The sequence below is a fragment of the Drosophila grimshawi genome, unplaced genomic scaffold, assembly GCF_018153295.1.
Source record: "Drosophila grimshawi isolate 15287-2541.00 unplaced genomic scaffold, ASM1815329v1 contig_311, whole genome shotgun sequence".
NCBI classification, from domain to species: domain Eukaryota; kingdom Metazoa; phylum Arthropoda; class Insecta; order Diptera; family Drosophilidae; genus Drosophila; species Drosophila grimshawi.
Genome location: NW_025063098.1, coordinates 5927373 through 5953279, shown reverse-complemented (window position 1 = coordinate 5953279; position 25907 = coordinate 5927373). Strand labels below are relative to the sequence as shown.

General features: G+C 42.4%; 7 protein-coding genes across 7 annotated transcripts; 5 read left to right on the top strand and 2 right to left on the bottom strand.

Annotated features, from left to right (window-relative positions):
* The first annotated feature begins 584 nt into the window (after nt 1-584).
* On the top strand, nt 585-3824 carry LOC6563364 (V-type proton ATPase 116 kDa subunit a1). Its single transcript, XM_001990202.2, has 5 exons — nt 585-872; nt 936-1352; nt 1412-2866; nt 2921-3167; nt 3484-3824. Exons 1-5 carry the CDS (start codon nt 606-608, stop codon nt 3750-3752), a joined length of 2655 nt encoding a protein of 884 aa, XP_001990238.2. The 5' UTR covers nt 585-605; the 3' UTR covers nt 3753-3824.
* Nucleotides 3825-4092: 268 nt separating this feature from the next.
* Nucleotides 4093-7603, top strand: LOC6563365. The gene is made up of 3 exons (XM_001990203.3): nt 4093-4415; nt 4503-4826; nt 5072-7603. Exons 1-3 carry the CDS (start codon nt 4102-4104, stop codon nt 7443-7445), a joined length of 3012 nt encoding a protein of 1003 aa, XP_001990239.2. The 5' UTR covers nt 4093-4101; the 3' UTR covers nt 7446-7603.
* Nucleotides 7604-8123: 520 nt separating this feature from the next.
* Nucleotides 8124-10680, top strand: LOC6563366 (retinol dehydrogenase 14). The gene is made up of 3 exons (XM_032737469.2): nt 8124-8248; nt 9622-9760; nt 9820-10680. Exons 2-3 carry the CDS (start codon nt 9628-9630, stop codon nt 10548-10550), a joined length of 864 nt encoding a protein of 287 aa, XP_032593360.1. The 5' UTR covers nt 8124-8248; nt 9622-9627; the 3' UTR covers nt 10551-10680.
* Nucleotides 10681-15448: 4768 nt separating this feature from the next.
* On the top strand, nt 15449-19997 carry LOC6563368 (protein glass). The gene is made up of 5 exons (XM_001990206.3): nt 15449-15748; nt 16680-16804; nt 17073-17203; nt 17302-18770; nt 18858-19997. Exons 2-5 carry the CDS (start codon nt 16759-16761, stop codon nt 19003-19005), a joined length of 1794 nt encoding a protein of 597 aa, XP_001990242.1. The 5' UTR covers nt 15449-15748; nt 16680-16758; the 3' UTR covers nt 19006-19997.
* Nucleotides 19998-20321: 324 nt separating this feature from the next.
* On the bottom strand, nt 20322-21574 carry LOC6563369 (nucleoporin Nup43). Its single transcript, XM_001990207.3, has 2 exons — nt 21229-21574; nt 20322-21170 (listed from the first exon to the last, which is right to left on the bottom strand). The coding sequence occupies exons 1-2, from the start codon at nt 21494-21496 to the stop codon at nt 20374-20376; spliced, it is 1065 nt and encodes a 354-aa protein (XP_001990243.1). The 5' UTR covers nt 21497-21574; the 3' UTR covers nt 20322-20373.
* Nucleotides 21575-21765: 191 nt separating this feature from the next.
* Nucleotides 21766-23306, top strand: LOC6563370 (Werner Syndrome-like exonuclease). Its single transcript, XM_043215125.1, has 7 exons — nt 21766-21846; nt 21908-22009; nt 22068-22273; nt 22325-22552; nt 22616-22859; nt 22920-23080; nt 23148-23306. Exons 1-6 carry the CDS (start codon nt 21787-21789, stop codon nt 23073-23075), a joined length of 996 nt encoding a protein of 331 aa, XP_043071060.1. The 5' UTR covers nt 21766-21786; the 3' UTR covers nt 23076-23080; nt 23148-23306.
* A 16-nt stretch (nt 23307-23322) lies between these two features.
* On the bottom strand, nt 23323-25356 carry LOC6563175 (protein hemingway). Its single transcript, XM_001990209.2, has 4 exons — nt 25049-25356; nt 23817-24967; nt 23602-23761; nt 23323-23546 (listed from the first exon to the last, which is right to left on the bottom strand). Exons 1-4 carry the CDS (start codon nt 25214-25216, stop codon nt 23415-23417), a joined length of 1611 nt encoding a protein of 536 aa, XP_001990245.1. The 5' UTR covers nt 25217-25356; the 3' UTR covers nt 23323-23414.
* Nucleotides 25357-25907: the final 551 nt, after the last annotated feature.

Genomic DNA, 25907 nt, shown 5'->3' with positions numbered 1-25907 from the left:
TATGTAACCATATTTTCAGGTACTTTTTTACTTAACCCTGCCTAGCCGGCGGGGAAACCACAGTTTATGGGGGTCATATATCCATTATGGTGGTTAATATATGTACCTGCCACCGGTCTTTGGAATTTTTGAAAAATATTGGATAATTTATTAATGGCAGGCAATTAAAATTTTTGCTAGACACTGCCCGAAATGAACTGTAACACACTGTATGTATATCATGCTTATTATTACTTACTTATTGCTGCAGATATATTAAACGTATATACGTATTTTTAACCTTTCCTCAATCTACCGATTTGACAACTTCTCCGCCTCAAGAACGGTGCACAACTACCGAAAGAACGTAACTCAAATACGGAAATTGGGTACACACAAGCTTACTGGTAATGGTTTTGTAATTGTCTCCCAATGGGTTTTTAATACCGAGGGTGTCAGGTGGCGTCTCCCATATCAAATATTGGATAGATAAGAACTATTCAATCATGTTGATAGATGGCTAAATATGCAACAAGTCGGCCGTTTCGTCACCTTCTTGTTTATCCATGCGAAGCATGCGACCAAGATAAGCCTGGAAAGTTGGCAAGTCTTCAATGGGGTAGCCTATGTGGCCGAAGCTCCAATGCAAAAGTCACTTGACCACAACGATCAGTTCGCCTGGCGTCATCAAAGTGCGCGGAGGTGTCACTGGAAGATTCAAGAAAACTTTTAAAATGTGCAGCAAAATCAAAGGATGGCTGTTGGGCACTGGCCAGGAGGACAACATTTTCCGCAGCGAGAAGATGTCCTTGGCGCAGATGTTTCTGCAGCCAGAGGCAGCCTATGAGACCATATCACAGCTGGGTGAATTAGGCTGTGTGCAGTTTCGCGATGTAAGTTGGCTGCAGCTAATACCATGCAATATCCTGCCGGATTTAATAGACATGTCCTTGTAGATGAACGAGGGCATGACGGCGCAGCAGCGCAAATTCGTCAACGAGGTGCGTCGCTGCGATGAGTTGGAGCGGAAAATTCGTTATACAACCTCAGAGCTGCAAAAGGATGGCTTCAAGGTAGTTGATCTGATCGAGGACTTTCCGCCCGCACCTAATCCGAAGGAGATTATCGAACTGGAGATGCTGCTGGAGAAGACAGAGTCGGAGATCATTGAGCTGTCCGCGAACAATGTTCGCTTGCAGACCAACGCTTTGGAGTTGACTGAAATGATTCAGGTGCTGGAAAGAACGGAGCAGTTCTTCTCCGATCAGGAATCTCACAACTTCGATCTGAACAAGCGTGGCACTCACAATGATCCGGAGAAATGTGACGGCAGTCTGGGCTTTGTGGCAGGCGTCATTCGCCGAGAGCGACAGGTGCGAAGTATTTCCAAACTAATCCCATCCAGCAATTTAATTTTCGCATAACATTGCAGTTCGCGTTTGAGAGAATGATGTGGCGCATTTCGCGTGGCAATGTCCTGATACGCAGCTGCGAAATGGAGGCACCCGTTAAAGATCCTCGTACGGGTGACATGGTCAACAAGACCATCTTTGTAGTCTTCTTCCAGGGCGATCAGCTGCAGTCGCGTATACGTAAAGTGTGCACTGGCTTCCATGCCTCCATGTACCCTTGTCCGAGTTCGCATCAGGAGCGCGTGGATATGATTAAAAGCGTGCACACGCGCATTGAGGATCTGAAGATTATTATAAGCCAGACCGAAGACCATCGCTCCTGTGTGCTGAAGGCGATTCTGAAGCAGCTGCCCACCTGGTCGGCCATGATCAAGAAAATGAAGGCCATTTACTTCACCCTGAACATGTTCAATGTGGACCTGGGCAGCAAGTGCTTGATTGGCGAGTGCTGGGTGCCACAGCGTCATCTTGAGGAGGTGGAGGCCGTGTTGTCCGAGGCATCGCTTGCTCTGGGTAGCACAGTGCCCACGATATTCAATATACTTGACACAAGGAAGGAGCCGCCCACATATTTCCGTACCAACAAGTTTACCTATGGCTTCCAGACGTTGATTGATGCTTATGGTATTGCGAAATACCGCGAAGTAAATCCAGGACTCTACACATGCATATCGTTCCCCTTCCTGTTTGCCGTGATGTTTGGGGATATGGGTCACGGATTTTTGGTCTTTCTACTCGGCCTTTGGATGGTGGTCGACGAGAAGCGACTCGTCAAGAAGCGGGCTGGTGAGATATGGAAGATTCTGTTCGGTGGACGTTATATTATAATGCTGATGGGACTTTTTGCTGTCTACACGGGATTTCACTATAATGATTGCTTCTCCAAATCGTATAATATATTCGGCTCACATTGGGTATTGCAGTACAATCGAACTACGGTGCTCACGAATCCTGCACTCCAGTTGAATCCTGCGACGGACCAACGTGGCGTGTATCCCATGGGCATCGATCCAATCTGGCAATCGGCATCTAATAAGATCATCTTCCTGAACACTTACAAAATGAAGCTGTCCATTATCTTTGGCGTTCTACACATGATCTTTGGCGTCTGCTTATCCGTTGAGAACTTTGTGTACTTTAAGAAGTATTCCCTAATTTTCCTACAGTTTTTGCCGCAAGTTATTTTCCTCATTATGCTGTTCGGCTACATGGTGTTCATGATGTTTTTCAAGTGGTTTCAATACAAGGCCACCGCAACCGATATAGCCTATACACCCGGTTGTGCCCCATCTGTGCTCATTATGTTTATCGACATGATTCTGATGAACGAGGAGGTTCCCTCCCCCGGTTGCATGCCCACCATGTTCCCCTCGCAAAGAACGCTGGAGACGACACTATTCGTTATAGCCATTATATGTATTCCTTGGATTCTGCTCGGCACGCCCCTCTGGACCATCTGTACTCGCAAATATAGGGTAAGTTATGTTCTTCCTTGATAAGTCCAGTCATGATCGATCTCTTTTCTGCAGAAGCGCAAGACTGAACGCACTGGCGACACCATTATGGAGACAATTGAAATCTCTGGCAAGGAGGTCATTATTACAGAGGTAGAAAAGGGACACGGTAAGGGATCGCATATGGACGAAGAGGAAGAGGAAGAGCCAATGGGCGAGATTTGGATACACCAGGCCATCCATACGGTTGAGTACATTCTGAGTACGATCTCCCATACGGCCTCATATCTGCGTCTCTGGGCTTTGTCCTTGGCGCACGCGGGTAAGTAACAATATAACAATGTCAAATATGTCACGCATTGAACGGATCAATTTAGACTGGTGGTCCACATTTTCATTGTCTTAATATGTTTAGTATGTTAACGACACTTAATCATATATGATGATTATATATTTTTAATAATATGACAAGAACTTTTTAGCATCAGTATACTTCATCATATCGGTTGAAAATTGGTTTCATGTTCAAAAAAACAATAATCTTAATTTTATCATACAAATTTGTTGTATTCAATGTATTCCAAAACAATAATCTTAATTTTATCATATATATTTGTTGTATTCCTCATCTTTTGCAGAGCTTTCGGAAGTCTTGTGGACCATGGTGCTGTCCAAGTCCTTGACGATGACGACTAATTACGTTGGCTGCATTGCCGTTTTCATAATCTTCGCCATCTGGGTGTTCTTCACAATCGCCATCATGGTGATGATGGAGGGTTTGTCAGCATTCCTGCACACGTTGCGTCTGCATTGGGTTGAGTTTATGAGCAAGTTCTACTCGGGCACTGGCTATGATTTCGAGCCGTTGAGCTTCAAGGCCATATTGATGGCAGACGAAGAAGACTAGTCGAGGCGTTTATGTAATCTTTTGTGGGTCAAATATAGTACCCATTAATAAAATGCAGCATACCAAAATAAAGCGGGTGTTTCGTTTTTTAATTATTGGCCTCTTTGGGTCATTTGGCCCACATTGCGACGTGATTTCAGTTGAATGCATGAAAAGGTCATCGCATTGAGGGCAGTGCTCAGCGAAAATTTCTTGCCAATTGCAGCAGATTTCCATGGAATTTAGTTATTATGGAATTCAAAACTCTTTTTCACAACAATATCATACAGTAGTTTTGCAGCTTATTAGCCCGTCTCCATTGGCCAGCGTTGCGCAGTTGTTGAGCTAACGTTCTCCGGTCAAGTAGAATATGACGATGGATTTACAATTGGCTTTATTTATACTGGCACTGTTGGCCGTGTGCCAAGCGGACACCTTAGTGCAGCTGCATGTGAATCGTCCCTATAACGATGTCAGCGAGAAGTTTGTGAGCTTTGCCGTTAGGCCGGAGGATCTGTACGATGCACTGGATGGTAAGAATCGGAAGGCAGTAACAAGCATGGCCGCCCTGCTGGAAGATGCGTATGTTAAATTTGTGGGTGACTTTTACTTTGCCACGAATGCCCCAAAACGCCTACGCAATCCCACCAAGATCATATGGAAGGGCTTCAACCGCTGGACGAGGTAAGTGTTAAAAATGTTTTTATTTTTTCTTTTTTGTGTTTTTTTTTTTTTTTTTATTTATTTATTTTTTTTTTTTGTCAACATAAGCGCTGTGAATTGGACCATGATTATACCGGTGCCATATGCGCCCGATGAGTGGGACTCAATGCATACGCTGAAAATACTAAACTCCTCCTATATGGTTGGCATTACGGACTGTATTTGGCAGCTGGGCACCGACTTTGGCACATCGCGCGCCAAGGATTATGTCCAGGAGTTGACCACACTGAAACTGATGACGGACACCTTCAGTCCCTACGTGGATAGCTGGCGTGTTATGGGAGCCGATATTTCAGCGGGTAGCAGCGCTGAGGAAACACGCAAATATGTGGATATGTCCAAGGACCTGAATGCTGCTTTTGGCTGGACACAGTGAGTATTTATCCAAATCTCTACAAAACGAATAATGCAATTCTTTTGTCGATCGTTTAGTTTAAAATATGTGATCTTAAGATGGATTTTTTACATGAATTTCGACACAAAATCAACTTTCCTTATTATAAGATATTTGTATTACAATTCGTTCTGGCTGATAATTAATTGCGACTAGTATTTTCTTATTTTTTAACATGTCCTTTGTAGTTATTTATTAAAATCTTACATTTTCCACTCGATAGGCCTGCCAACATGTTGCCCACCAGCAGTTTAGGTAGCTATATTTTCGACAGTGACCCGGCATTGAGGACGTTGCGGCAACAGCGTGTGCCCTTGTGGTTGACACTGCCGGAGGAGCGATCTCGGTCACAGTCCATAAGCAAGCGACTTGTTGGTGATGAGACAACGGATGCGCTACGTTGGGCACAGACGTTGGGAGATGCGGCGAGTGGAGGCTTTGATGTGGTCTTCAAGCGCATGACTCTCGAGGATTTTGAGCGGCCTAACTTCAGCTACTATGTGACTGCACTTTTTAAGAAGGTGATGGGCTCCCGGGTGTTTCCAGCACGCCCCTTGAATGTCGTCTTGCCCAGCAATAAACTGTACACACATTGTGCCAACGCCATGTCTGGTGGATTAGCATTCATGGTGGTCAACACGGAAGAGCAGCCATTGACGATAACAGTGCGCAGCACAAGTCGTCTGTCCAGCAGCGATATCTGGCAATATGTCCTAACTGGCGAGGATGGTCGCGTTCGTTTGAACAACCTGAAGTTATCGGTGAACTCCACTCTGCGTCCGCTTGTCAAGTCCAAGGACGCCACTAAGTCGATACAGTTGATTACACCCAGCATGTCAGTTGGCTTTTGGGTGCTGCCCAGCGTCGATCTGGAGCACTGCCAGTATTCCGAAATCGAAGCAGATGAAACAGATGCCAGCTCGGAGGCCTCATCTGAAAAGGGCCGTTCTAGCGGCTACAGCTCAGCAGATCGACTTCTCCAGCGACTTATCGAGGAGACCGCTGTGGCGCGAGGATCCCTGCAGAGTACCATCAATCGCAATCGTCGCTTTGTCTTGGATAACCCGGATACGGCGGAAATGCCTGGATCATTGCTCGGTAGGTTGCTGCAACCTTTAAGTCTGGCCCAAGAGAAGCCAGTGGCAGTTTCGCCAATCAAGCGTCAGGTGGATGCAGAGCCCAAGTCAAATTCGCTATCGGTGCACCCATGTAAGGCAATGGCTTGGCTAAGAAATGTAATGGAGCAGTCGCGGGAGGTGTCGCAACGAAATGGCCGCAGCAGACGCAGTGCATCCGACTCTGATGGACCCTTCTTCTACAATCGCAACGGCAAAAAGACAACGTTGACGAAGAAGATAACAGAGATTCGCAAGCCGGAGCGCAAGGTCAAGCCGCTCTTTGATCTAGCCGAGTTTGACGAAGAGGAGTTCTTCAAAAAAATGGGTGAGCAGCCGGAACCACCACCATATAGCCGGTTGCCCGAGGGCGATGTGCATTTGAAGCACATCGAAACACCCGACGGCGAAGAAAGTGAAATGCAGCCGGAACCTGAGCAGATCCCAAAGAAGAAGCGCCGACCATCATTTAGAAAGCAGCTTAAAATTGTGCAACGCTCACAGGAAGAAAGCGACGAGGATCTGCCAGAGCCATCCAAGGAAAAGTTGCGTCTGCTGCCCACGGAATTTATTGCGGCTTTGCCAGCGCCGACAAAGAAGAGTGGTAAACGTTTGAATTTGGGCGCCACATTGAACTCTCTGCTCTTTCCAGAACCCTTCTCAAACAAGGGTACCAAAGCCAAGAACCAAGCCACAAGCAAGTCTCAAGAGCAATTAGAGCCCGATGTAGAGCCAATCGAAGGGGATGGCTATAAGAAGCGCTCAGCTAAGATTGGCAATGTGGCCAACGACTTTTGGCAGGCGCAACGCGAACTCGGCAAACACTTTTTTAGCCACATCAATGAACACGAGCACGAGTTCGCACTGGGCGATGAGAATATGCGGGAAACCTCGCTCGAGACGGACACCTTGAAGAGGGAAGGTAAGGCTAAGCCTTCCGCACAGACGTTGCATGCCAATGACAATGAAGAGGATTACTTCGGTGCCAAGACGACGACGGAAAGAGCGCCAGCTCCAGTGCCTGCACCCAAGCGACTGAAAATGAAGATCCCCAACAAGGGCATCCCATCCTGGTGGGATATGCCGGCACTGAGACCTCGTCGTGCGCTGCCCTTTAGCTATGACGACGACTCGCTTAACACTAATGTAATCCACAAGGATGATCAGCAGGAACTATTGCCGCTGGGACGCTATTCGATGTATGAGTACAAAGTGGATTTGCCAACGATGACGCCACCCACGACACCCAAGGAGTCTACAATCATGAAGATCAGTGCCACCAAAGCACCAGCATCGACGTGTAAAAAGGTCACGCTCTCAGATAAGATAGTGACCACCGTTAAGTCCAAGGTGTCCAAGTTTATGAGCATCATCTCACGCCATATGAATGAGTGGTACAACACATTGACGAAACACTTGGATGGTGATCCGGGAAAACCGCGTAATCAAAGCAACGAAGGTGCGAATGCCATAGACAAATAGATATCCATCATAAGTTGAAACATTAATTGGAGTTTCGAGTTTGCGAAATCTTTGACACTTTATGTAAATATGTATTTATGTACAATTCTATTATATAAATCTGGAAACGACAAAAGTTGATTATTCTATTATTTGCGATATTAATAAGTAATTAATCAATTTATTGTTTTCTAATTTTAATCGGATCTGTTTTTGATTACAATTGAAAAATATGCTTTTAATATTTAAATGAAAAATATTTTACTACTCGTACATAAAACGAAAAGAAAGCATTTCTTTAGCATTACTGATTTTGAGTATTTTACATATACCAGCTAATAACAGACTGTATTTCAGTTGAAGTTTACAAATTTACACCTATAAAATAATTGTGGACAGATCACTGGAAAAGTTTATTCTATTCTCAGCAGCTTTCTGCGCTTTCTCTCTCTCTCATTCTCTGCGACTCTTAAACTAGCGAAAGACAAACAGAAAGGAAAGAAAACAAGAAGCAAAACTCTCAGCGTCTGCATTCAAGCTGAGCTTGAGTTTAACTTGTTCCGCCGGCCGACCAGGCCAACAATAAATAACAACAATTATTGCGGCTATTTACAATAACAGTGAGCAGCGAGAGACGATCGCGAGACTTTAAAACAGAGTCGCTTTGCAGCCAGCAGTCTCAGAGCAAGCGTTCAAGGCGAAGGTTGTGATAGAGTCGTCGTGTCTTGAGCAGTGAATCTTTCAGCAGCTAGTGCTCGTTCAAAGTCCAAATCAACAGCGATTCCAATTATTTTGTGAACATTATTCAGACAACAATTTGCCAGGTGAGTGTGCGAAATTACATATCTGACGCAGCAGTTTGCAACCAAAAAAAAAAAAAACAAAAGAAAAGAAAAGAAAACGGGTCAGTTCTAGTCTGAAAAAGAGTTGCATTCGAGGGCGAGGCGGTCTGGGCAGCAGAGAATCAGAGAGCCATAGAAGCGTAACCAGTATACCAGTAAGCCAAGTTTTAGTGACGTGGACAGTGAAAAAGAAGCAACAATCAAAACGCTGTTGCTGCTGCTGCTGGTGCAAGGCGACAACAAACAGTTGGTTTTCTGGCTTTCTTTTGCCTACCTGTAACGACGGCAATGAACTTTGCTTTGGCCTCGAGCAACGCTTCAACATCGTTTCATAATTATTATTTATCTTGCATATATGAAAAGTGAAAGTATCAATTTCGTATTGATTTATAATCTTTTAGCTAATGGTTACGTTTGCAAGAGTTGCATGTCGAAAATTTCGGCACAGTAAAACCAAAAACACAAAAAAACAAAATGTTTTTGACCGAGAAATCGAATATTACAAATTTTCAAGTTTGAGCTGCTAAACAAGTTTCGATTTGAGACAATCGAAACGTGGCTGCTGAAAGCCGCCTTATATAAACTAATTTGCATATATATCTATATACATTTAATAATGTGCCCAAAATTATTTATAGGATGGGTTTTCTCTTGTCTTGGTTGCCAAGCGATCATTATTTGCGTGATATCTTCGCCATAACACTCACATCGGCTTTTGCGGCCACCCTGCTGAGTATTCGCTTCTATTTGCGCATTACGGCGGGCCGTTGTTTCACTGAGGTAAACGTGACTGCCCCGCTCCTACCCCGCTCCTATCACAATCCAAGCTTCACCAAACCGTTATCCCACTAAACGAATCGTTTGGCAACTTGAATCTCTGAAATTGTCACAAGCTCGACGAGCAACACAATTGTACATTTATTACACTGTAATGAATACGAGTACTATGGAATGGATAGCCCTATAATAAACTATTTTCTCTCACTCTATTCGGTCGTCCAACCATGACGTAGACACTTTATTAGTTTTTCAAATCTTTTGAATCTGCCAAGCAGTAGATACTATTACGGTATTTGTACTACAACTGAGCGATCCCATAAAATAAAAACAAATCGCTTGGGCTTATGAGCTACACGCTCACTGTTTTCACAGGGGTCGACAATTAAGCTCACCGCAGATGACCATAGAGAATAAAAAGGGCAAAAACAACAAGCATTAATAGCGTTTTGTACAAGCCAAATTACATCAATTGCTGATTCTAATTTGGCTTATAAATAATTTGCAGTCCCGCTTATTTAACACGACTCCATTTAATTTTCTATTTAAACTGAATAACGTTTTCCACTGACTTACAGACAAAAATGGAGGGAAAAACTGTAATTATTACGGGAGCCAACGGTGGCATTGGCAAGGAAACCGCTAAGGATCTAGCTGGACGTGGAGCACGCATCATTATGGCATGCAGAAATCTGGAAACAGCAAATGCTGTAAAGGGTAAAGCTTACAATCTTTAATATCTATATCATTTTCTAAAAGAATGGCTCTTTTTTCAGATGAAATCATTAAGGAGACCAACAATAGGAAAATTTTGGTCAAGAAACTCGATTTGGGCTCTCAGAAATCAGTGCGCGAGTTCGCTGCCGATATTGTTAAGACTGAGCCAAAGATTGATGTACTGATACACAATGCCGGCATGGCACTCGCATTCCGTGGCCAGACAAGTGAGGATGGCGTCGAACTGACCATGGCCACCAATCATTATGGCCCATTTTTGCTGACGCACTTGCTCATCGATGTGCTGAAGAAGAGCGCACCAGCGCGTATTGTCATTGTTGCCTCGGAGCTGTATCGTTTGGCCTCCGTCAATGTAAATAAGCTGAATCCCATTGGCACCTTTCCCGCTGCCTATTTGTACTATGTGTCCAAGTTTGCCAACATCTACTTTGCCCGCGAGCTGGCCAAGCGTATGGAGGGCACCAATGTTACAGTTAACTACTTGCATCCCGGCATGATTGACTCGGGCATTTGGCGCAATGTGCCCTTCCCCCTGAATCTGCCAATGATGGCCATCACGAAGGGATTCTTTAAAACAACCAAAGCGGGCGCACAGACCACCATTTATCTGGCGACCTCCGATGAGGTGGCCAATGTATCTGGCAAGTATTTCATGGACTGCAAGGAAGCGACACTAAATGCCGGCGCTATGGACATGGAGAAGGCTCGTCAAATTTGGGAGGAGTCCGTTAAGATTGTCAAACTGACGCCACAGGATCCCAAGATCTAAAAAGTGTTTGAAGAAATTCTCAATTATTACACATTTTGATTACATACACTATCCATAATTTGGGGGGAGTAAATCATAAGCTTAAGTTTTCCACGTAAATGAATAAACGACAAAAGTCTTAAACAACCAATTTCTGAATTTTAATGCAGCTTTTCGAAGACTAATTTAAGCAAACAAATTCTGAATTTGAATATATTACGGATACTTTCACATTCTTTGCAGTAAATTTCTGACAGCTAAAAAAACAATTCGTTTATCATTAATTTTTATTTATCACTGCTTAATAAATACAAAGTTTAAACCAGTTTTTTTTAACATTACATTACAATACATTCTGTTAATAACAGGTCGGCAAATGTTACTGGTATAATTGCAAGCTGTTAAAGTATATTTATTAGTATTTATGTTAGTTAGTAGTCGTTCTACTGAGTAAGAACTAGTTCCATAGCTGTGCTAGCTTGGTAGGGAAATTTGAGTTTATTTCGAAAGTCAACTGTTTGTATTTATAGTTTGTTGTTTAATTTCCTTTGGTGGGCTCAATTTCAGTTCATGAGAATTAATAAAAACGACAAATCACAGCGGCAATGGGTAATTCGATATGGCCAAAGAAGAAACCCGCTCACTAAACTGGTAGCCAAAATATTTCTCACACAATGTTCGGTCAATTCTGTCACCTGTTGAGGGCGGTTCGATGCAGGCGGGTTGGCGGGCGATCAAGCAAAGGATACACACAAGGGACAGTGCTGTTGCTCCTTGCTTGTTGGTCTTAATCTGATAAAATTGCGAGCGCATCGCATTGTCTCTTTGCCAGCGCGATGGCACCCCTCTGCGGTTATACAAACTGATTATTATCAGCGACTGGTTGACACGTGACTTCTGGTTCCGGTAGTGCTCTGTGCACGGTGCTCCGGTAGAGCGCCTGGCGTCAATGATAATGATTGCCGGCTAATAATATGTTAACGACTATAATTGAAATTTAATATTTATCCAAAGGCTTACAGGATAATCATTTGCGGCTTGATAATGAAACGTGCCACTGCCGATAATTGCCGCTGAATAGCCGCCCTCCACTCCACACCATACCACCCCCACTCAGCTGCTGTGAGAAACTGTCATAGCTCTATTGCTATCTTTAGCGCTTCTGTTTGCGGATGTGATTCTCTAATAATAAAAAACAGTAGCAGGCCGTCGAGTGGGTTTTTATTGTTACATTGGCTTGTAGCTGACAGTCAGTCAGTCAGTCATTTTACCCATTGATAAGGGACAAGAACCCTTGCTTCTTGAGGCTCTTGAAAGTATCGCCTTACAAATTCAATTTGGCGCGCTTCACTCAAGTGTAATTTCGTAGTATCCACAAACATATTTCAGAGTTTGCAGTTCCAACTGTAATTCAAGTCGATTTTTGGGAGGGCAGCTCACAGGACATATCCTGGCGCAGTCAGTCAGTTGCTCAAACTGTCGCTTCGCCTGCTTTCTGTTTTCTGTTAGCAATAAGTCGCCGTTGCCTCGCGGGTTTAATAAGCAGGCTTAGGTTTTTAATAAGAAATAGGCTATGAGCTGAACTCGGCTCCCAATTCGTACAGCTGTCAGCAATGGTGAGTCCTGTGTCCTGCAACGGCTGCGCCTGTCAATTGATCATCGATACTTTCATCAACCGGACTGACGTATGTTGTGGGCTGCTTATTGTAGGTGTAAGTGGCATTATATAGCACGAGTAACAGTTGTTAATACATATTCAAAATAATATTGACGCTAACCCACAGTTTTTTTTACTTCACAGCCAAGGAAACTCAAAGAGTTTGCACCTTTGAAATGAGCAAATCTATATTTAATATAAAATTAAAAATATGAAGGCTGAATAAGTACAACGATTTTGAAATAACTAAAAAAATACCAAAATTCCATAGCCAAAATGGCAAGCCGAGGCTTTCTTGGAAACCTTAGTGAAAACAATAATTTTAAATATATTTAATTGTGCAAGATATTTCATCAATATTTTATTATTTACTCTCTTTTCTTACTCTCATTTGTTAAACACATTTTACAGCCTCTTATTATTGATTTCTTAAACTGAAGTTGCTCTTCTTGATAACATTATTTATATCCTAAGTAATTTCTTTATTAATAGGTTCGCTAAATTAGTTTGGTTTAATTTGAACTTTAAAATGTTAAAGTTATATTTCTCATTACAAATATCGTTAGAGAAAATTAAATCACTTTATGGATGTACGCTACACGCAATACAAATGAGCTTATCAGTTTGCAGAAACAACAAATATTAAGCATAAGCAAACAGACGTGCTTAGATCTTCAACTAGAATGATTACACTTTTATAACACATATGTATGTATATAATTGGGCTAACTGTCAATCTAATTGGTAAGCGCCCACCCATTTACCAAGCAAATATATTTAATATTGTTAATAACGGACATCTAGCGACATTAGCATGTCGAAAGACTTGACTACCAACATCATAAAAGCAAAGTGTAGTCAGGCTTGAGAAGCCCTAAGAGTGCCGCCCGAAAAGTATTTCATTGATTTTTGAAGCCTCGTCCATACACAGAACTCAGAACGCAGAACACAGCGCAAAAACACAATACAGAATACCGAACACAACGCAAAATGAAACGAATGCTTCACTGAACTCGCTTTGGAGGCAGGCCAGCAACAATTGTAGTGAGAAACGACCAGGACCAAAACCAGGACCACCGCAAGGACCAAATTAAATACTTTGAATAAACAGTGATTGGATTGAGCTCTGGGGTAAACAAATTCACGTGCAGGGATAAATTGTGTAGTTGATAAATTGTGTCGAGCTTCATGATGAGCTGGTGTGATAACAGGTACAATAGAGGGTGGCGGGCTGAACTTTTTATTGAACTGTTTATCCCGTTGCTTATTATGTAACAGTAAATCCCAGGAACGGCTAACGATTTAAAGAATTCTGCGGTTAATTCAGAGAGGGGATTGGAATTCAGTCAATCCGTGTGGGGCGTGTGGTGTGCACAGCTGTATGACACCTGAGCACACTTGGAAACCTATGCGAAAATTTCTAATCATCACGGTGAATAAACCAAAATTGTTATTGATATCCAGGCAGGCCCAATACTGGTTACCGGTGACCAGCTACCAGACTCCATGCACTGATTTTAATAGTGAGACTAATGCGATCTGACAATCGGCAGCAAAACATGGGCTCAGTGTTAGGGCTCAGGCTCAGCTCATGTCCTCGACGAGTTTTCGACATGAAACCGATCGCAGCAAGAGCAACAACAAAACTGGTTAGGATCCGAGCCATGCTTTGATTATGTTGGCCAAAACTTTTAACACACACGACGTTGTTGCTGTAGTCCTTGGGTTAAAATTCCCACCAATATGGTAAGATGATATGAGCAATCACTGAAAGCCTTTACACTTAACTGACTTAAATAATTTAAAAAAAAAATCTTGTTAGCCAAGTGCGGCAACTACTATGGAGATAGTGACCATAAATAATTGCAGTTTCTGTTTCAAAATAAATTATTTATTATTATTATAAAAATACAAAAGTAATTTGAATATTTAATTTTTATTCTGTATCTCAAAAATGCAAGTTTCAAATAACGGTCAATGAAGGCCTTATATTTAAAATGTATTTAGTTTTGTTTATGTTGAATCCAACTATCAAAATCTATCTCGTAGATTCTGGAAAATCAGTTTCGCTTAAGGTAAAAATTGATTGTAAAAATAATTACAAAGCTTTTGTTGTTTCTAAAGAGTATTTTGAAACATATCCCCTGATGTGATAATCAATAACTGATTTTTTTGTTGTTATCCCTGGTTGCAGGTAACAGCGATTCTGTTGCCATGATTAGTCTAGGCAAGAAACAAGGCGATAACAAGTCGCTGTGAAAATAATAATGTTTCATAATTTTTTTTTGCATTCAGCTTACAACAAACAACATGACCACAATGAGATATATCAAATATCGCAAAAATAATTTACAATTGTCGGGTTGTTGTAACTATGCAAAAGAGCAACGATCGATCGATCGATAGGTTTAAATGAGCGGAGCAAAGATACAATTGTCATTGGTCGCTAGAAATGAGAATAAGCAGTATGTTAGATACAAGATACAAGATACAAGTTACAGAAGCAGAAGCAGAGGGTTGTTGCTGTCGCTTAGTCAGTTAGTGAGCGAGTGTGTGAGGGAGATGGGGCTGCCGGGCCTGATGGAGTGATGGACTGTCACACAGAGCAGTGGCAAAGGCAAACACGTTTAACCACAAAGAATGGAACGAAGGAAGCAGAAAGCCGCCGTTGAAGACGATCAATGGTCGCAGTCCGGTCGGCTCGGAGATATCTGGTGTCGAGCTGTAAAGATATTGGGTGACAAATAAAAACTACTGAAAAACTGCTGTTGCTGCTGCTGCTGCTACGTATGAATGAGCTTGTTGGACGGGGCGGACACTGGTTCGGGCTCGGGCTCGGGGGTTGGGTTAGTTGTCGCCGCAAAAGCCGGCATACCGGAGACGATGACGGAGACCGAAGCGCATTGGTTGGCTGTTGTACAGTCCGTGCTGCCGCTGCCGCTGCTGCTGATGGTGGTGGTGGTGGTGTCGGCGGTGGTTGCTGCTGGAGGGGGTGTCTACGTCAAAAACAAGAAGAACAACAACACTCGGCTGTAAGGGTCTCTCATGTGTAGTTGAGCACTTTGTGTCATTGTATATGCTGAGAGTGTGTGAGGTTGTGTATGTTTGCTTTGACGTTGTTGTCTTTTGCGCCCTTTTGTCGCTTATTTGTAATTAAGTGAGCATTTTTTCTGTGGTTGTCGCTTTGACGCTGTCTGACTGGGCCCTGTCGCCAATATCGGCCGAGACTCTTCGAACTGAAACTGACAATTAGTTGCTGTCTTATGCTCGTCGCCGAAAGTCGCTTCTTGCCCCCCCGCATTAAGTTAAAGTTTACATTTAAATAACGGTTCTACTTACTAACTATAGCCAAGAAATTCTAGCAAACGTGTCGCAATCAAAACGAAAGATCCTAAATCTAAAAGTTGTCCATTAATTTATAATAATTTATCATAAATCAACTCAACATTTGTGAATTAAGAAAGTGTTATTAAAATTTGTGAAAAATTTAGAAAGATCTACATTTGAAAACTTCTATTCAGTGCTGTGTCTTGATAATGAGATATACGTGTTTAACGAGAAGGTGCGACACTAAAAAATTCAAATAAAATATTGAATAATATTAAAGATCATGTATTTGATGTATTTCATGCAGTTATTATTATATTATTCTGATCGACATATTAAAATGGTTGACTACAAAATATACTATGTTATATAACATATTAGAAATATTTATTTAAAATAAATCGATTTTTTCCTAAGAACGTCATTAAATACCAGAAACTTAAAAACATGTAAAACTTGGTGCATACAAATTTGTTACAAGAAAATTATTGATTACTTTTCGATTGACTATTAAATGGGTGTATTTTGAAAAAATATGAAAGAAGAAAAATGATTGAAGGCCATTTTATAATAATTTATAATAATTTTATAATAATTTCCAATGAAATGTTGCAGAACCACTTGTCTTATAAATAAAATTGATTGGTGACTTTAGTTTCTAATCTGAGTCCTGCCAATTAATAAAAAACTGCTTTCCAAAATTTGTGCTCTGTGTAAAAAAACAGTTGATCTTTTTATTTAAAGATTTACATGAAAAATACGTGAAAAATAGCCAACTAACTTTTTTAAAAACATTTAAAAGCTGTTCCCCTTGAGCTTAATTCTATTTCAGTTAACTTATTTATTTTTGAATTGAACAACTCAAAATGTACATAACATAAATTAAACAAAAAAATTATCTCTAATTTAAAAATATTATATTATTATTTATAAAAAATATAGTAATTGCATTATAGAGCAAATTAATAAATGTATTTCTGCAAATTTATTTGGAAATTGTAAATGACGCAGCAAAATGAAACATATAAACTTATATTAAATTCAAAAATGATCTTTAATTTAAAAATATTACATTATTATATGTAAAGAAAATAGTAATTGCAGTATTAATTACTAAATCTGCAATCCATAAATAGTCAATAAATGTTGTATTTGTGAATTTTTAGCTGGAAAATGCAAATGACGCAGCAAAATGAAACGTAGGAAAACAAGAAATAAAATACAAAAGCCAGCTGGAGTCATGTCATGGGATTGTTATATAAAGGTTCCAAACTCTTGAACATAATTCTGGGTGAGTTTTACATTTCATGGAGTTGAGAAAGCCGCCCCCAAGCAGCCCACTCCAGCAAACTGAGCTGAGAACATAGGCAAAAGCAAATGGCGGCGAGCTCGCTCATTTTGCGCCAGTGTGTGTGTGCGCTAAGGGGCGGAGTTTCGCGCACAGTGGGTCGCAGCTCGCTGTGAACTGTGTGAAATGTGTCTGTCAGATACGCATTGCCATAGTGAATTCAATTTCCAAGAGATTTTTTATCCCTTGTTTTTTGGGCACACCTGCGCAGATTCCCTGGAAGATCAAGAGGGTGGAGCTATGTACATATCGTGCGATGTCTCAAACGGAGGTCCTGTGGAACCAGAAACGGGCTATGTGCCCAATAATCCATTATTCGGTCTGGCGCTGGACAGTCCACAGGTATTTAAGCGCGCTAAAAAATTTTTATATTTCGGGTCGGTTCAAGTTTTCCGTGTCGGTTTTGACTAAAGGAGATTTTTCGTATCTGGCCTTTATAGCAAGAGTGCGCTGCATCCTGCGTCGGCTGCTTATCCTGCCAAGGCAACACAACCCTGCCTATCTCCTCGCTGACCAGCAGCGACTTTGACTGCGGAGGTTGCTTTGATCCAACGATTGGAGTGCTGAGCAGTCAGATCAACACAACGCCGCCGGCCAGTAATCTATCGGCGTGTGGCAGTGGCAACAATAACAACGGAGCCTCGCTCGCTGGCAACGGCAGCTATTGGAGTACCGACGAGATGGCCTCCACATTTCCCGGCCTACCGCCACTGGACATAGATCCGTTGCCCAGTCTGTTTCCCTTCTCACCATGCGGCGCCTCCTACAATTTTGCAAGCAATCCACATCAGGCCTCCCTCTCCTACACGGTGCATCCGCATCAGATGCTCATCTCACCGAACGGCAGCCAGCAGCAGGTTCACTCGCAGGCATCGTCCACACATTCCCATCAGCTTCAGCCCCAGCATATGCAGCAGGCACTCAACCAGGCATCGCACGGTGGTAACACGCTCCACAACCACAATCACAATAGCAACGGATTTATTGGCAATGCTCCTGGCACTGGCGGATCCGGTTCTGGCGGTGCCTGTTATTATGATACCACAGCCAATGCAACAGCACCGCCCATGTATCCCAGTATGAGTGTGAATGTCAGCATGAACATGACCATGCATCATGGCTATGGTGCCGACGCTGGTGCCGTGCCCATGCAATGCTCCCAAATGAACTGGACGCCGCCGAACAACTCTGCGACGGCCGTTAATGTGCTCTACCCACCATTGTTGAGTCCAACGCACTATCCCGCCTCGGCCACCTATTCGTTCACCGCTGATTTCCGTGCACCACCACCAACATCACTCAGCGGCCTTCCATCGCTGTCCGACAAGGAGTCGCCGTCGCCACCTGCGTCCAGTACAGCAACTGCGCTGGGCTATTATGCATCGGGTAGTGGTGGGCAGAGTTACACGCCGCCAAACAAGAGTCCCAGCTATCAGGCAACAGCTCTAAGTCTCGGGCTGGCTACCTTTGAGGACGAGGAGGAGAGCATCGAGGATGGGGATGGGGATGGCGATGGTGAGGGCAGCGCCGGCGGTGATATGAAACCGAATTTGTGTCGGCTGTGCGGCAAGACGTATGCGAGACCAAGCACACTGAAGACGCACCTACGGACCCATTCCGGGGAGCGGCCGTATCGCTGTCCGGATTGCAACAAGAGCTTCTCACAGGCCGCCAATCTGACGGCACACGTACGCACACATACGGGACAGAAGCCGTTTCGCTGTCCCATTTGTGATAGACGTTTCTCGCAGAGTTCCAGCGTCACCACGCACATGCGAACCCATTCCGGCGAGCGGCCATATCGTTGCTCATCCTGCAAGAAGTCCTTCTCGGATAGCTCCACACTGACCAAACATCTGCGCATCCACAGCGGCGAGAAGCCCTACCAATGCAAATTGTGTCTACTCAGGTGAGTGTTGTGTTATGTTCTTAACATTAAAATCGTCTGGAATTGAACTGGAACTAACCCCAAACCCTCTCACGTATACAAACATAGATTCTCGCAATCGGGTAATCTCAATCGGCACATGCGCGTTCATGGCAACAATGCGAATGGAACTGGTGGCAATGGCAGTGGCAGCAGCAGCAGCAGCAGTATTGGTGGCAATACCTCGGGCGTTGGTGGTAGCAGTCTCATCACATGACAAAAGCCGCGCAGTGCAGGCGGTTTTCAGCATTATCACCCCCCGCACCCGCACCCACACACACACACACATACGCATCCACACCACATGCATCACCACGGCCACGCCCACGCCTACGACTATGGGAATTACAGCATCAGCGACTACACTCCACCCGGCGCAACACAAAACTATTCAGGGTATTATTTTTGCGCACTCAACAAGCCACCAAAATTCGAGCGATTCTATTAGAGACGTAATGACCAAGAAACCCAAATTGAATGGAATTACTCATAAATATAAAAAATTGGCTGCAGTTCCCAAATAGAACCACATTGAAATGCAATTGTAAATGCTCAAAGTCCAATTGACATCGACAAACTTAAAAAGAAAACAAAAACTAATCGAGGCCTAAGTGCTTAACTTGTACATATAATCTATATAAACTCATTTTGTATTTATTATTTGCATCGCATATATACATATAGAAACATTAGCTCATATGAATGTATATGGTAGTTGAAAAACACGCATAAATCTATCCAAAATTAGCCAACGAATATACATTAAGTCAACACAAACCTAGGCAATATAACAAAGATTATCGAGATAGTTTTATAAATAAATACTTTTAATCTGTTGGATTTAAATGTGCTAAATATTCATGAACAAAAATGTATCTGTTTAATGTCACTGTAGTGCAAATCTTAAGATTTACTTAACATAATTCGAATTAAAAAAAGCTTTCATCGTTAATTTTTCGATTATTTTCAAAATTTATGTGCATTTAAATGCCTCATCAAAACACTGTTTCTGAAACTTCCTTTTTTTTTGGTTACGCTTCTGTAGTTACCAAATAGCAGCACCCAGAAAATATTTATTTAAGTCATTGTATATTTAGGTATAATTGTACTAATAAGCATAATTTTAAGTCAGGTGCTTTGATTTAAGCCAATTTTACGTATACTGAAATTAAATGCATAAAATATACATTCAAACATTCTAAAACTCAATTAACAAAACCCTTTCTTTGTATATATAAGGAAAGAACAAAATCTAAAGAATTTGTATGAAGATACAAATTAATTCAAAAATTCTGAAAATAATGAACAAATGCCAAGATCAACTTAAATTTTGCAGGTTATGCTTGAAAAATAGATAAATTCAGTTTCACGGGTTATTCTTATGCGCAAAGAATTCTTATTTTTTGCACTTAGCATAGTGAAAATTCTAAAATCCATTTGTTATGTAATTTGAGGTTTTAAAAATGTTCCTAAGACCCATTTACGCTTCTGAAAAATCCTTTCAATAGGCGCACAAGAAAAGTAAAAGTCAGATAAGTGAACAAACTTCATTTTAAATGACAGCAGAATTAGTACAAATTTGATTTTAAAAAATATCATCTGCAATATAAATGACTTCCTTGTCGCTCCCGCAAATCAGTCGTGAGCCGTGCACATCAAATGAATTGACGGGATTGCGTATGTCGGTCAGCACGCCATCCACATTAACCAAGGAGCGCACTCGATTACCGCTCAGCCAGGCACTGTTGCCATCGTTTTTGCTCATATCAATGAGCTGTTTCTTTTCGGACCACATCCATACCTCGCCTGCCTCGGCGGCGCTAAACAACTTCGACGGATCCTGGCGATGATATCCTATGTCGGTGATGGGACTGTTGTGTGCGCTGAGATATGAGGCTGGATATTCGAAATTGCGCAGATCCCACACCGTAATGGAGCCCTCCTCGCTGCCGCATATAAGGATGTGCTGTTGCATGGGATGCGTGGCCATCGCGGACACAAAATTCGAGTTTTTTGGATCCTGACTGGCAGCAGCGAATGAAATATCCTGTTGCCCCGTGCTGTCAACTCGTACATCGAGCATTCGAATGACGCCCATTCGATTGCCAGTCACCAGCTGATGCTGGTTAACAAAGCATACGGACAATAGAGATATGCTGTCGGCATCGATGGTTCGCTTCACTTGCTTCAAATTGTGGGCACTCAACACATTGACGCAGCCGTCTTCGCCAACGGTGGCTATGTCGTTGCCATATATATCAATTGCCGTGCAAGGCGCACTCTTTTGACTACATTTGAATTCGTGCAGGCGTTCGCTGCGTTCCATGCGCTCCAATTGATCTTCCTCGACGGCTCTGTGCACTTTCAGCAAGCTAAGGTGGCCTATAAAAAGTGGAGAATGCATCATTACAATAACTTAGGGCAGCTCTTCAGCGCTAACCGTCGGCACAGCTCACAGCCAGAGTGTCTTCGTTGACAAACTCCAAACCGGTGACATCGCCATCCATGGCCACTTTATCGTTGCAGCGCGGCGTGTGCTGAACTTCCTGGGCGTATGGATTTGCGTGCAGACGCCACAAGCGCACATAATTGTTGTCCATGTCCCAGCTGCCTGTTACGAACCGCTCGGTCTGCTGCAGCTGCTCTGGCAGCCAACGCACATTTGACACCTTCTCCGAAATGTAATGGGCAGCTACTTTTGTGGCCATTATGTTATTCTAAATTAATTATCAAGTCACAACACACAAATAAATTGAATTGATGCCGGTCGCTTGCCGCAAACATATGATCTGCTAGTTAACAGTGAGTTTGAGTTTAACAGCTGAAATGGCTTCAAAACAGAGGCATAACAGCGCAATAACAGACCAGACCTGCCAGACTATATTGATAGGGTATTACCACTTAGTGGAAAAATAATCTTTAAAAAATACCAAATTCGCCAACTTTCCAGCACTGGATGTAATTTTGGCGCCAATAAACTGTACACAACAACTGAAGAATGGATAAATACTTAATTAAAATGCCTGTGAAATTAAATAGCATTGAAGTTACAGAGAAGGTAAGCAAACAATGCAAACAATAAAAAAATATAAACTGATTGTTTTTTAATGTCCTTAAAGAAAATCTCTGCCAAAGAAGAAAGAGTTAAGCAAACCAACGCTGCCAAAAAGCAAATTGCAACAAATAATAACAAGCGAAAAAATCAAGATACACCTGAAATGGTAAGTACAGTAACTTTATATTTGTGTAACACAATAATTGTATTGTTGTATATTGAAGATTAAGGACAAGGAAAATGCCGAAAGTGAAAATCCACCAAAGCGTAGAAGCAGCCGTGTTACTCGCAGCATGAGATCTATGGCTGAGGACGGCCCAGCATCACCGGAGAAAGAAATTCCGAAGAAGTTGCCATTCATCAAGTATAGCGGGGCCATTAAATATTTCACCGAAAGCCAAGAGATCGCTGCATCAGCAGATGAAGTCATGTAAGTACAGAGAATTGGTTGACGAATAAACGCTAAGATAATGTATTTCAGGCAATGGGTTGAGAAACAAATCAACATGGATGTTGTGCCCATGGCATTTGACATGGAATGGCCATTTTCGTTTCAAACCGGTCCCGGTAAATCATCAGTTATACAAATATGCGTAGATGAGCGTTGCTGTTATGTGTACCAGCTAAGTAAATTGAATAAAATACCCGCAGCCCTGGCGGCTCTCATAAATCATCCTAAAGTGCGACTGCATGGCGTGAATATAAAGGCGTAAGATTTTGAGTTACATGAGAAATGCATATAAACACAATCTTCAATATTTTCCATTTGTAGCGACTTCCGGAAGCTTGAGCGCGACTTTCCTGAGATGTCAGCCGAGCCGCTTATTGAAAAATGCGTCGATTTAGGCGTGTGGTGCAATCAAGTCTGCGAAACTGGTGGCAGATGGAGCCTTGAACGGTTGGCAAACTTTATAGCCAAGAAGGCCATGGACAAGAGCAAGAAAGTGCGTATGAGCAAGTGGCATGTTATACCGCTGGACGAGAATCAACTAATGTATGCGGCCATTGATGTTTATGTGAGTAAAAAACATATTTACTTAGTAAACAATACCAATACCCAATTTGGAATCTTTCAGATCGGCCAAGTTATTTATCGGGAAATAGAACAGCGCGAGACGGTAAAGTTGAAAAATGAGGCCGAGTTCAAGGAGCAGAATGGCGATGCTGCGTTTAAATTGGTTAAGGGGCTGGGCGAAAACTTTTTGTCGAAGATAAACGAGGTGACAATCTAAGCCAAGTGAATACGATTTTTGCAAAATTTTAAAAATATTTAAATAACCATTTACTTTTGCTAAGTTATTTTGGACAAGATCAATGCCAAATGAACTCGACTCTATATTCAAATTTACTAAATCGGATCTCTTATTAGGATTTATTCATTAATTAGAATTTGTAATGGCCCTTTTTGGCCAAGTTTTACTTGCTACATTTTCAATTGCACCTCTGCTTAGTTTAGACCTTACACACATACACATTTACTACATTTCATAACTTGCAATAAATTTTAATTTGATAAATTCGCTTTAAACATTTCTAAAATTATTATAATGATATTCATCGAACAGCGCATCTCATTTGAATAAGGGACGGCGCGATCCTACCGCCTCCAGCTTGCGCTTAAGCACATCATTATCCAAGTCGATCTGGCGCTGATTTTTCTTGCGATTGACGGCCGCGCTTGTCAAGCGAGGCGGTGGCTGTTTCTACAACAATATTGGGAGTATTATCCATTAATCATGTCTTGGAAAGTGTACTAACCTTAGCCTGCACACTAGTGCTGGATTTGACTGCACTGATGGATGGTTTGATTGTGGTCTTCACATTCATCATTTTCTTTAGCAAGATGTTATTCGCTCGCTCAATTTCACGTACTTGCGGATTGGTAAAGCTGAAGCTTTTGCGCCCCAAGTTCTTGAAGCTGGAAACGGACGATTTAAACAACGATGATAGGATTTTCTATGTTACCTACTCACTTCACCTCCGATGAGATAACGGAGCGTGGACGACCGACTTCAATGTGGAAGCCACTGCTATCGCTGTTATAGCTGCTAGGTGTAACACTGGAAACGCGACAGTCAATTCGAGCTGAATGCTGCTGGCCAAGATGAGGATAGCGCAACAGTCCATCGCCCTGGCCGCACTCATCCATAAAAAACGGCTCCTGCTCGGGCTGATGTACATCAGTACTTGACGGACAACGGCAGTTACGACGACTTAATTTCTCCGAACAAACAGAGGTGGAAGCTTTGGACTCCTCATATTCTTCTTCCATACACATTTCGGACATTTCTTTGCCTTGTTTCTTCAACAGATCGGTGGCCATTGCCAAATGCTCGAAAGCACTATTGTCTGTTGTCCCACCATGGAGACGATAGGTTTTCATGATCATCTCTGACATTTGTTGCATTTGCTGTTCCAGAAATTTGACATTCAGTTGCTCAGCTGTGCCCAGTCCATCGCAATCCAATCCATTAATATCTGGAACTTTATAGTTATCTGGTAAGTGTAGCTGCGGCACTTGAGGTGCATCATCAACATCACCAACGGGTCTTCTAGCCAGATCTGGATGGTACTTATGCCCCCGTTTTATATTCCGCGGTGCTGGCACTGGCACAGTCTTGACCTCACTGTCCGAGTTTAGCGACGACTCCATTTCGCTCTCGTTGGCATCGACAATGTCGACAAGATCCTGATTTTGCGGTTGCTGTTGATCAGCGGTCATTTCATATTGGTTTTCCGGTTCAAGCTCGTCTTCCTCTTCAAGTTGGCCTATTTCAACACCTTCCTCTTTCTCTTCATTGCTTTGTTCTGATTCGTTATCATAATTATCGAATATAGTTTCCTCCCCATCTCCTATCTCGTCTTCTCCTTCCATTTCCAATTCAGTCTGATCCCCATCATCGATCTGCTTGGTATTGGGTACAAGTGTGCGTACTGAAATAGTTTCCTCATCCATGTGTTCATTTCGTAACGATAGCTGATTTACCTCGGCCACCGTTTTTGTGATTACCACATGTGTGTCATCCTCGGAAGAGGAGCTGGCGTATGTTAACTTGTTCTCACATGAGAATCCGCTGCCACCGCCACTGAGTTTTTGGTACATCTGCAGGCGGCGAGCATGGGGCTGTGGGAAGAGTGGCATAGGGTTGAGGCTAAAATGTTTGATGGTCAGCTCCGGCAGTTGGTCCTGCTGCGTTGCACTTACATTGCCGCGCAGATACTCAGCCTCGACATCGCTGTCGGTCTGTGAATCGCTGCCCTCCAACAATCCTTCTTCAATCTCCTGCTCTTCCTCTACCTCTGACAGAGATTCCTCATCAAAGGGCTCGTCCATGTAATAATCCTCGTCAGAGTTGATTAGCGGTGCTGTCATTTTATAATGCTGTAATCACTGTCCTGTTATTCTGTTTACTCAGTGTTCTCTTTTCCCGTTTTTTTTTTTTGATTTGTATAATAGTTTTTGGCAATATAATAACTTTTTCTCGTGTAGTATTATTGACAATAGTTCCGGATACTCTAAAGTCTATCTTAGACTAGGACATATCGTAAGCGGATTACTGGGTTTACTGAGTTTGATTTCTCGCTTCGATTGCTACACTTCACTAAAATGTGGCATACCGACGGGTCGACGAAATGGTTCACTGAACCCATCGTGCCAAAACCTTAAGCTTAAGCTTGAGGTTGGGGCAGGTGCTACCATGTAACGATTGTTGCCGCTTCTTTTGTTGTTTTCTTCTACACGTTTATTGTATTTGCTTTGATTTGAGACTGTCTTGAGGTGGTGCTGCCAATCATTGGCTGGTCACTGACTTCCACCTGCCAGGTACTATGTTTATTTGGTAGCCCTCGCAGTCTGAGGTTGCCGTGGACAACGGAGCAGGCGCAGGAAGTTTGTTGTTTTTCTAAGTTCCATTCGACCATTAATGGCACACTTGTTGTGCGTTTAAATATATATTTCTTTTTCAATTTCGATTTTCTTTATTTGGAATGACGCTGAATGAAATGGTCGTAAAGTAAATAATTAATTTTAATATACAATGCAATGTATGTCGAAGATAAATGGG